Source organism: Chiloscyllium plagiosum, chromosome 40 (assembly GCF_004010195.1).
Source record: "Chiloscyllium plagiosum isolate BGI_BamShark_2017 chromosome 40, ASM401019v2, whole genome shotgun sequence".
Classification (NCBI taxonomy): Eukaryota; Metazoa; Chordata; class Chondrichthyes; order Orectolobiformes; family Hemiscylliidae; genus Chiloscyllium; species Chiloscyllium plagiosum.
Genome location: NC_057749.1, coordinates 23,690,688 through 23,702,132, shown reverse-complemented (window position 1 = coordinate 23,702,132; position 11,445 = coordinate 23,690,688). Strand labels below are relative to the sequence as shown.

The 11,445-nt window shown below is 40.3% G+C and overlaps 1 protein-coding gene across 4 annotated transcripts in view; it reads left to right on the top strand.

Moving 5' to 3' along the window:
- The window catches only part of vps13c (vacuolar protein sorting 13 homolog C), a 286,760-nt gene that overhangs the window by 826 nt on the left and 274,489 nt on the right, over positions 1–11,445 (top strand). For all 4 annotated transcript variants that reach the window (XM_043680592.1, XM_043680591.1, XM_043680593.1 and 1 more), the window contains exons 2-3: positions 3,182–3,225; positions 9,407–9,449. In XM_043680592.1, the coding sequence (XP_043536527.1) occupies positions 3,182–3,225; positions 9,407–9,449 (87 nt within the window). The remainder of the gene's footprint in view (positions 1–3,181; positions 3,226–9,406; positions 9,450–11,445) is intronic.

Genomic DNA, 11,445 nt, shown 5'->3' with positions numbered 1-11,445 from the left:
ACCATGTACACCACCCTCCTCCTCCCCGCCCCAAGTACCGCTCTTTCTCTCGTATACCCTTCTTCATTTATTTCCCTTACATAGCCTTTGTCAAAAATCCCCACCCCTTATTTGCCACCTCATATACCCTCCAGATTAACCACACTTCCTCCCATGTTGCTTCCCCATATATCTCTAGTGAATAATCCTCTCTCCATATGTTCTATCTCATGTACTCTCTCCGCATACCATTGTTCTCCCGCTGTCCCAAGTACACCTTATTTCCTGCCCACATATAACTCTTCTTCAAAGACCCTGTCCTTTTATACTCCATCTGGTATCTCTTCCCACATACCTGTCATACCTTCTTTCCATGTACTCTTTGTAAATCAAATCTTTGTTTAACTTTTCTCTCATACCTCTGATACCACTTCATGTACCATCTACTCCAAATATTTCTCCTCTTGTGCTCTCTTCCTTGCGTGCCTCCACTCTTCATCTTCAGGTGAAGGGTTTTTTGTTGTAGTGATAATGCCCATGTCTCTGGGTTGGCTGTTGGTCAACTCCTGTGGTGTGTTAGAACATACTTGAACATATATCTGGCTGTCCTCTCAACTGCTGTTCAGTATTGCCCTTCCCAAGATCTGTCTTCCCCCAAGACATGCCTCAAGGTGTTATTCCCCATCCCAACAACCCTCCTTGATATTTCCCCCAACATGACCCTCGATGTTCTCACTCCCAACCCTCCCACCCAACAAGGACTTGTGTTGATGTGTTGGCCTCTCCATTACAAGGCTGACCTGTTGTCCACCTCCCCTAGCTGATACTCTTTGACATATTGATCCCCCTGCCCAGGAGCCACCTTGACAGAGTTCTCGAGTCGTACAGCAAGGAAACAGAGCCTTTGGTCCAACCTGTCCCTCCTGGACATAATCCCAAACAAAACTAGTCCCACCCACCACCTCCTGGTGTACATCCGTCTAACCTTTCACATTCATGTACCTATCCATATGTCTTTTAAACATTGTAATTTGTCCACATCTATCACTTTTTCAGGAAGTTCATTCCACACATGCACCACTTTCTGTGGAAAAGATTTTCCCCTCATGTCTTTTTTAAATCTCTTTCCTCTCACCTTAAAACTATTTGCCCTAATCTTGAAATCCCCGTCCTAGGGAAAAGACACCTACCATTAACTCTATCCGTAGCCCTCATAAATGTAATAAACTTTTATAAGGTTGCCTTTCAAGGTGCGATGCTGCAGTTAAGAGCTCTAGCCTATCCAGCTTTTCTTTATAACTCAGACCTTCCATACCTGACATCTGAGTAAAGCTTAATATCCTTCCTATAATTGGGCAACCAGAACTGGACACAGTACTCCAGAAGAGGCCTCACCAATGTCCTGTACAACTTCAACATGATGCCCCAACTCCTATACACAAAGGACAGAGCAATGAAGACAAGCATGCTAAATGTGTTTTTAACCACCCAGTCAAAATGTGAAGCAAACTTCAAAGAATTATGTACCTAAATCTGCAGGTCCCTCTGCTCTACAAGAGTACCCAAGTAGCTACCAATGATTGTATGAGCCTGTTTTTTGTACAAAAATGCAATACATCATATTTATCCAGGACATATTGTCTTCCCTTTCAACTCCCCAAATCCACATTTGCATGCTGCTTCACCACCCCCTCCCCAGAATAATATTAGGAAGGGAATTCTGGATTTCTGCATATTGAAGAATAATGATTATAGTTTTAAATCAGGATAATGTGTGACTTGAGATCCTGCCGGTGGGCGTGTCCCCATGCCTCTTCTATTCTTGACTAGGTTACGGAGAGTTTGGAAATTGTCATTGAAGGAGGGTTGATGAGTTGCTTCATTGCAATTTTACAACGGTAGATACTGCTGGTGCTGTTTCAGTTTTGGACAATGTTCAAGAACAACAACATTAGATCTGAAGCTGAGATCAGATATACAGCGCTGCGGTGGTTCTCACCTGCTGTATGGCTCTGAGATGTGGGCTCTACAGCAAACACCTAAAGGTGCTGGAGCAGTACCGCCAAAGCTGCCTGTGCAAGATCCTGTTGATCTGCTGGGAAGAACGATGCACCAACATCAGCATCCTTCACCAGGCCAACATCACGAGCATTGAGGCACTGACCACTGTTGATTGGCTACGATGGGCACGTTGTCTGTCGGAACGACACAAGACTCCCCGAGCAGGTGATCTACTCCAACTTTGAAACAGCAGACAGAGGAAGTGTGCCTCAGTGATATCCTCACTGGCCTCAGTGATATCCTCCCAGAGGAAGTGTGCCTCACTGGCAAAGTGTGGCATTCACTGGGAATCACTGGACAAGACAGTCCAAAGTGGAGGAACTGTATGCGGGAAGGGGTCAAGCACCACGAGACTCTCTTGTGGGGGAAAGTGAAAGCCAGGCTAAAACAGCAGGAGTGTACTGCCACACCAACACCTTGCCCACCCCTTCCCACGACCACCTTCTGCCCAAATGTAACAGAGCCTGCAGAAGCTACATTGATCTGTACAGCCACCTACAAACTCACCCTGTGAGTGGAAGAGGGACAGATGATGTATGATTCAAGTGGGTGTCAATCAAGCAGGCTGGTTTTTTGTGCATGATATTGAGTTTGTGTCGCTGAAGGTAGAGTCATCCAGAAAAGTGGAGAGTATTCTATCACACTTCTAATTTGAGCTTTATAGACAGTGAACAGTCTTTGTGGATGTGGGAGATGAATTATTTGCTGGAGGATTCCCAGCTGCTGACCTGTTCTTGGAGGCAGTGTATTTCTATGGCTAGTCCAGTTCAATTTCTGATCAGTGGTGACACCCGTTAATTAAATCAAGTGGAAACAAGGCACCTACTGTTATGTAACTTGTATCTTGACTCTTAAGAGTTGTCACTTGTAGGTTGTGTAGATTAAATTAGTGGTTTTGGTTTCCTTTGTGAATTTTTGTTTTTTAACCTTTACTTAACTGCTGTGTCTAAAAGTTGAGGGTTATTAAAGATAATTTTATCATAACATTGGCCACATGTTAATCTTTTTTATTTGTTTTTTATTAAACTTAAAAATAAACATGGATGTTTGGATAATTATAGACAGCCATTGATTTTAAGATTTCTATCACGTAAATTATAGTGTTTGTGAATTGTGCTAATGAATGTTATTTTGTTTTTAGGAAATGTGGTCCTTGATAACTTGAAAATCAAAGAAAATGCTCTAGTAAGTAATTTATGCTTAACCTTTGCTTCTCTTAATTTTTGTTTTGGCAAATATTGCTTATCTGATTGTGCACGTTGACGGTTTCTAGTTAAGAGTAAAGGGGAGTGAGATTCCCTGGAGTTGGCAGGCTCATGTTGATCCTTTATCCTGCCTTATCCCTGGGATCATTCTTGAGTTTTCTTTTCCCTGCCATCTTTACAATGTCTTATAACGTGCAGTACCCAGAATTGGATGCAGTATTCTAGTTGAGGCTGAGCTTGTTTTAACACATCAAATCCATATTGATAAAGCCCATAACACGGTGTGCTTTATTAATTATGCTCTTAATTTGTCCTACCACCTTTAATGATTTATGCACATATGCATCTAGGCCCTTCTGCTTCTGTCTTTGCTTTAGAGCTGTACCCTTTATTTTGTTTCTGTTACAACATTCCTCTTACTGAAATGGAACATAGCACATTTCTCTGCATGAACTTATATGTGTCACTTCTGCCCATTTCACCAATCTGAATGCCTTTAAAGTTCTAAACCATTGTCTTCACAATTCACATTGCTTCCAAGTTTCATACTACCTGCACGTTTTGAACTTATGCCCTGTATATGTCGGCCTAAGTCATTAGTAAATAGCCGGAAGAACCCAACTTCCAAAACTGACCTGAAGGAAATTTCACTGCAAACTTTCCTCCAGTTCAAAAACCATTGATTCACCCCCTACTCTTTGTTTCCTACCGCTGGGTCAATTTCATATCCATGTTGCTGCTATCCCTTTTATTCCATGAGCTTTAATTTTTCTCACTAGTCTCTTGTGCACTTCATCAAATACCTTTTGGAAGTCTGCATTCACCCACGTCAACAGCATGACCTGCATCCACATTCTCTCTCATTTATCTGAATAATTCAGTCTAGTTAAACATAACTTGCCCTTAATCTGGCTTAACTTAATTATTCATATTTGCTCAAGTGAGTATTAGTTTTTGTCTTAAATGATCATTTCTGGAAGCTTCCTCACCACGCAGGTTAAGGTGACTAGTCAAAACCTTCACCTTGTCAATTTTAAAATCTGCTCATGCCTGAAAAACTATCTCTTTCACCATGACTGGGGGGGCATTTCTTGGTAAAGACAGATGCAATGTATTCATTTAATACCTTAGTTGTGCCCACAGCCTCAAAGTGAAAATCCCTCTTTTGACTTGTATCTAAACCATTCCTTTTACTTATATGTTCAGAAAAGATTTTTATTTTCTTTTTATATTAGCTTTTTTTTAATGCTGTCTTGTATACTTTTTAAAATGTCTTTCTCTGATTATCTTCAGCCTCATTCACTGTTGTATTGTCTGACTGACAGTAGGCATAAACAGATCGATCTTTGTTCACTTTGATATTAATCTCCTTTTTTATCCACAAAGTTCTGTATGTGTTTGCCTTGTCTTTCTACTTCATGGGTATATAACTTAGAGTTATAGAATCCTACAGCACGGAAACACCCTTTGGTCTAACTTGTCCATACCGATCAAGTTTCCCAAACTAAATTAGTCCCACTTGCTTGCAATTGGCTCATATCCTTTTGAACCTTTCTTATTCAGGTACCTGACCAAATGTCTTTTAAATGTTGTAACTGTACCTGCATGTACCTTTTCCTCTGGCAAGTTATTCCATGTATGTACCACCCTGTGTGAAAATGGTTGCCCCTCAGATTCCTTTAAACTTTCTTCTTTCACCTTAAACCCATGCCATTTGTTTTGGACTCTCCTAGCTTGGGAAACGATCTTTGCTATTCACCTTATCGATATCCGTCATGATTTTATATACCTCTATAAGGTCACCCCTCAATCTCCTACACTCCAGTGGAAAATGTCCCAGCTTATCCAGCCTGCCCTCAACTCAACCGTCCAGTCCCGGTAGTATTTTTAAAAATCTTTAATGCATCCCCTCAAATTTTAATAATATCCTTTTTATAGCAGGGCAACCTGAATTGTACACCGTACGCCAAAAGTGGCCTCACCAATGTCTTGTACGTCGCAACATGACATCCCAATTCCTATAGTCAATGGTCTGGGCAATGAATGCAAGTATGCCATTCGCCTTCTAACCACCCTGACTACCTGTGGTGCAACTTTTAATGAACTATGTACCTGAACCCTGAGTCTCTCTGAACATCACTCCCTGGGCCCCACCATTAACTATGTGAGTCCTGGCCTTGTTCAGTTTACCAAACACCTCACATTTATCGAAATGAAACACCATTTGCCATTCCTTGGCCCATTGGTCTAATTGTTCAAAATCCCTTTATAATCTTAAAAAACCTTCTTCACTGTTGACTGTGCCACCAATTTTGGTGCTATCCGCAAACTTGCTAACCCATACCTCCTAAATTGTCATCCAAATCGTTCATATAAATGCCAAACAACAGTGTACCCAGCACCGATCCTTGAGGCGCACTGCTGGTCACAGGCCTCTGGTTAGAAAAATAACTCTCCTCCTCCACCACCATCTGTCTCCAGCCAATTTTATATCCAATTGGCAAACTCTCTGAATCCCATGTGATCTAACTTTACTAACCAATCTACAATGTAGAACTTTGTCAAAGGCCTGACGAAAGTCCATGTAGACAACGATTTTCCATGCACAAAGCCGTACTGATGATCCCTAATCAGTCCTTGCCTCTTTTTAATGCATGCAAATTCTGTATTTCAGAATTCCCTCCAACGGCTTGCCCATTACTGGTGGCAGACTCACTGATCTATAGTTCCCAGTCTTCTCCTTGCAGCCTTTCTTAAATAAAGGCATAACATTAGCAACCTTCCAGTCTTCAAGCCCCTCGCTCTTAGCTGTACAAATTTCTCTGCTTGGGGCCCCGCAGTTTCTCCCCTAGCTTCCCACATTCTCCTAGGAAACACTTGATTGGGGCCTGGAGATTTATCCAACTTTTATGCTTTTAAAGACATCCAAAACCACCACTTCTGTAACGTGGACTGTTTTCAAGACATAAATTTTTTTTCTGAGTTCCCTAGCTTCCATGTCTTTCTCCACACTAAATACTAAAGTGAAATAGTCGAATGGTATCTCTCTGATCTCCTGTGGTTTCACATACAGATGACTGTTGATCTCCATGAGTGCTCTTGTCTGTGCCCTAGCACTTCTAAAGAAAATTAAATGTCTGGTAACCTTTGATTCCAATTGATTTGGGCCAGATCCATTCTCACCTCATTGTAGCTAGTTTTCTCTAAACAAATCTGTCAGTCTCTGTTTTGAATATACTTAATGATGGAACAACCACAGCTCCCTGAGACTGTGAATCTTGGAAAACCACAACTGTCTGAGTGAAGCAAAAGCTCCTCGCCTCAATCCTAAATGGCTATCCCTTATTGTGAAACTGTCCCAGCCTTGGGAAACATTCTTCCAATATCTACCCTGTCAATCCCTGGAAGACTCTTGTGAGTCCAAGACGTTTCATCTTTTCTACTAAGACAGTCCCTCCACTCTGGGAATTAGTTTGGTGACCTTCATTGAATTCCCTGTATGCAAGTGTGTCTGCCTTTAGATAATGAGCTTAAAATTTTACACAGTACTTGAAGTGTGGTCTCACCAAGGCTTCATATCATCTCAGTAAGTTGCCTTTATTCCTATACTCAAATTCTCTTGTAATAAGGGCCAACATACTATTTGTCTTAATTGCTTGCTATTGAATTTCCCCTTGAACTGCCTCGGTATTCTCCTTTCAAATCCTACTTCCACCTAATTTTGTGTCATCCAATCTCTGCATCTAAACCATTAACATAGATTATAAATAACTGGGCACTGATCCTTGTGATACCCCATTAGCTCTAGGCTGCCAACTTGAAAATGATTCATTTATTCTTAATGTTTTCTGTCTATTAAGTAGTTTTCAATCCATGCCAGTATATTCCCATCGGTCCTAGCATTCCAACTTTTCATCAACTGAAGTGTTGAACCTTTTTCAAAAGCTTCTGAAAACCTAAATATACCACATCCACCCATTCCCTCTAGTCTATTCTGCTTATGTTCTCAAAAAAGACTACAACAGGGTTCTTTAGCATGATTTTGCCATTCATCAATCTATGTTGATTCTACCTTATCCTTCTGTTATTTTCTAGACTGCCCTGTTAGCACACATTTTATTGTAGATTCTAACAATTTCCCAATGCTTAATGTTAGGCTAACAGGTCTGTAGTATCCAGCATTTTTTTGTCCTTGCTTTCTGAAATAGTGGTGTTAAATTTGCCATTTTCAGTCTGCTGGAGCCATTCCAAATTCTGGATCAGTGGTGCTGGAAGAGCACAGCAATTCAGGCAGCATCCGAGGACAGGCAAAATCAACGTTTCGGGCAAAAGCCCTTCATCAGGAATAAAGGCAGAGAGCCTGAAGTGTGGAGAGAGAAGCTAGAGGAGGGTGGGGGTGGGGATAGAGTAGCATAGAGTACAATAGGTCAGTGGGGGAGGAGATGAAGGTGATAGGTCAGGGAGGAGAGGGTGGAGTGGACATTCCAAAGTCAATTGAGTTTGAAAGATGGCCATCAGCACATCCACTGTGCTGGTCAGTGAGCACAGTCAACCTCTTTCAAAACTCTGCAATGCCAGGGCATTTTTCTACTTTGTCTATTAATGTCTCCAGTTTTTTAAAAACTTAAGATTAATATCTTGCAGTTCCGTGTTTTCATTAGGCCCACAAATTCTCCCTTATATCTGGGAGTTTTAGTGTTTTTCCCCTGTGAAGACAGTCATAAAATATTGTCTCTGCTGTTTAATTATTCTCCACTATAAATCTTTGTGACTTTGCTTGTACATGGACCCACGTTTATTTTGCTCATCTTGTCCACTTTTGGAAGCCTCTGCAGTCTGTTCCTTGCAAATTAGCTTTTACATTTTTTTTTCCTTTTCCTTGGTCCACCTTTGCAGAATTTTAAAATGCTCCTAACCTTCAAGCATGTGTTTTTGGGCAACATTGCCGGCCTATTCCTTTAATACTGTTCTTGATTTCTACTGCTCTTGCTAACACTGCTCTTCCTATCCTGATTCCTGATGAAGGGCTCATACCCGAAACATCGATTCTCCTGCTCCTTGGATGCTGCCTAACCTGCTGCGCTTTTCCAGCAACACATTTTCAGCTCTTCCTATCACAGTCCTCAAATGTGTCATCACCCACCTTATAATGTCCATATTATGATAGAAAATTAATGTAAAAACATGGCAAATAGTGTATAAAGTGTTTTAGTTTTTTAGCTATTAGCAATTGCCTGTCTCCCACAAAACCTTCGAATATAGTTTCCCTATCCACCGCTGTCAGTTTCATCTTCGTGCTTTCATGCTTTCCTTTGTTTAGATTTAAGACCTTAGTTGCTCTTCAAACAACCTCACTTGGAATTTTATATTAAACCTCTGTCATAATATGGATGTTTAGGGTGGGTGATAACACATTTGAAGCCTGTTAGGAAGAGCCCAAGGTTAGTTTGCAAAACAGGAGACTTTATTTTGAAAAGGAAGGTGACTGTGCATGTGAAGGGACTGTTCATTTAGGCAGCTGTTTGGATTGTGAGCAATTTGGTGAGAATGAAAACTGTAACATGCATAATATCAATACATAAATTTGAAAACATTGAAAATCCACTTACAGGAGAATAATCACAATATTTAAAAGATCATTTTATGGCTCAAATAAACAATTCAGATCTTAAAGCTGTTCTTGGGTCACATTTTTACTATTAGAGACAAGACAAAACAAAACTAGATGCTTGAATCCAAGGTAGACAAGCAGGAGGCTGGAAGAACACAGCAAGCCAGACAGCATGAGGAGGTGGAGAAGGCAATGTTTTGGGTGTAACCCTTAGACCTGAAGAAGGGTCACACTGGAAACTTTGCCTTCTGCACCTCCTGATGCTGCCTGGCTTGCTGTGTTCTTCCAGCCTCCTGCTTGTCTACTCTCTATTTTTACTATTGCCTGACAAGTTTGCACAGGTGAAATGCTGTTTATAATTATGACTTCTAATTAAGTGAGGTTGTCTCATGCCTATTGTACAGGCAGTCTGCAGCTCATACAGCTTCAGAATTATTTTACTGATCTTGGTTTTTGTGTTCGCTTATAATCTGGTAGAAAATCTGCAAATATCACATGCATTTGAGTGTTTTATGCTAAAGTGATTTCTTCCATTCTTCTTCCCGACCAGAATGATTTTGATGTCCCTTTCAAAGTCAAGGCTGGACAGATAGGTATGTTCTTTGTTTTTGTCTATTACTGAGCTGCTGTGTTTTGCTTTGCTCTGAAACTGAGTTTTTCGCTATGTAACTACTGTGTCAACTTCGTCAAAACTTCAATTAATGATCTTACCTAAAGAAAGTGTGACTAAATAAGTAGTTACTATTTAAAGAACTGATAGTTTATATATTATTTGCTGTTTGGCAGCTGTAAATACAACTGTTAATATCTACGTAATTTAGTATTTTATTAATGAAATTTCACTCATTTGGAATTAACAAAATTGAGTGGTACTGTCAAGAGCCTTTTGATGAGTATTGGGTGGGAATAAGATGTTGATGTTTTCTAAGAGAAAAATAGGAAATATTCTGCAAACAGTCTGTGGAACCAGCATCATTTGCCATAATGCTATAAATTATAGCTCGGTGTCAGCCTGAAATACTAATCCATCAGTTAGGAAAACAAAACTTAGCAAAGGGTTGTTAGATAGCTGTCAAAAATTCCTTTTCTTTCTAAAGCAAGAGAGAGGAGGTTTAACCTTGTGTTCAGACAACATTCATTGCTTGATCATTATCAAGGTAGAAGATTGCTTATTAATCTTTCTTATTTGTAAAGTACTGCTGAACACCAAATTTGTTCCATACCAAATGATGACAGTGAGTAATTCATTGCTGGAAGTGCTGTTCGATGAGCTCAGCATGTGAACATTTTTTTGATAGAATAAGTTGTATTATGTAGCTTAAGAAGGAGGTGAGCTTAGGAAAAAAAACTAATACAATGGTAATTTGTCAATTTAATCACTTTATGAATTGTCATATTCAGTGACGTATGTAAGATATACACTACACCTGGAGGGCAGGTTGTTTGAATTGTTCCTTGCTCCTTTCTGATTTCTTTTTTCCCTCATGGACACTTAAATCTGGACATGGGTATGCATTTTTTTTCCTCCCCCATGTTTTTCAACTGTTTTTGTCAGAAAAGACAATTTAATGTAGACCTCAGTCAGACAGTTTGGAATTTTAGAGTTAACTTCCTTTCCTATTTTGATTTCCTTTCCAACCCTGGTGGAGTGTACAGTGGAAGATTTGGCACTTGCTTGGATGGACACCAGTAACAAAGTGGCTTGTTTGATTAGTATTTGTCACCTAAGCTCGGTCTGCAATCCCGACATGATTGGCAACTCATTGTCACAACAATAGCACTTCACCCCTGCCATAACCTGCAAAGGACTGAAAGCACTGTCAGGGGGACAACCTTACTTCCATGTTTCTCTCCAATTTGTACATTATTCTAATGACAAATCTATTCCCATTTCTTTATTTTCTCTGGATGACCATTGGGGAACACTTCAGCTAACAACGTTGAGCAAATGCTGTCAACATAGAACTTGAGGCAGTTCAAGAAAAGTACTGGCTTCAGCAACGTTTTATCAGGGCAGATGGGGTTAGATGATGATCACATCAGACCACATCACATCAGACCAGTTATTGTCTTCATTTGGAGACTGCTACACTAGCCTTCCCCCATTTGAGTCCTGCCAGTATTGAGCTGTATGCCCACAGGCTACATACAGTCTCATTTTAGGAAGAGAAATTTGAAGCATTTTGCTGATCTAATTTTGATGCAAGAATGTTGCAGAGCTGGACTTTTCATGTGCACGAAAATGTTGGTACAGTACTGCATGCCATTTCATACCAGTTCATGCTTGTGGAAATAGAGCTTGGACTTTGAAAAACCTTTGGAAATTTTAATTACCTCATTCATTCTTGGGGCAGGTGTAACTATCACCTACAAGTAAGGAAGTCAAGATGTACTCTTGTGGCAATGAACAACTAAAATTGCATATGGAGGAGGTAATTTGCATTCATTTGTAGAATTAAGTTAGGAAGCATGTGGCATGATGTTCCAATGCAGACAGTCAGTTAAACTGCAGAGGAAGTGGGTAGAACCCTAAAATATTCAGCAGTTTTGAGGTGAGTTGACGACATGGTGAGACAGTGTCACTGTTCC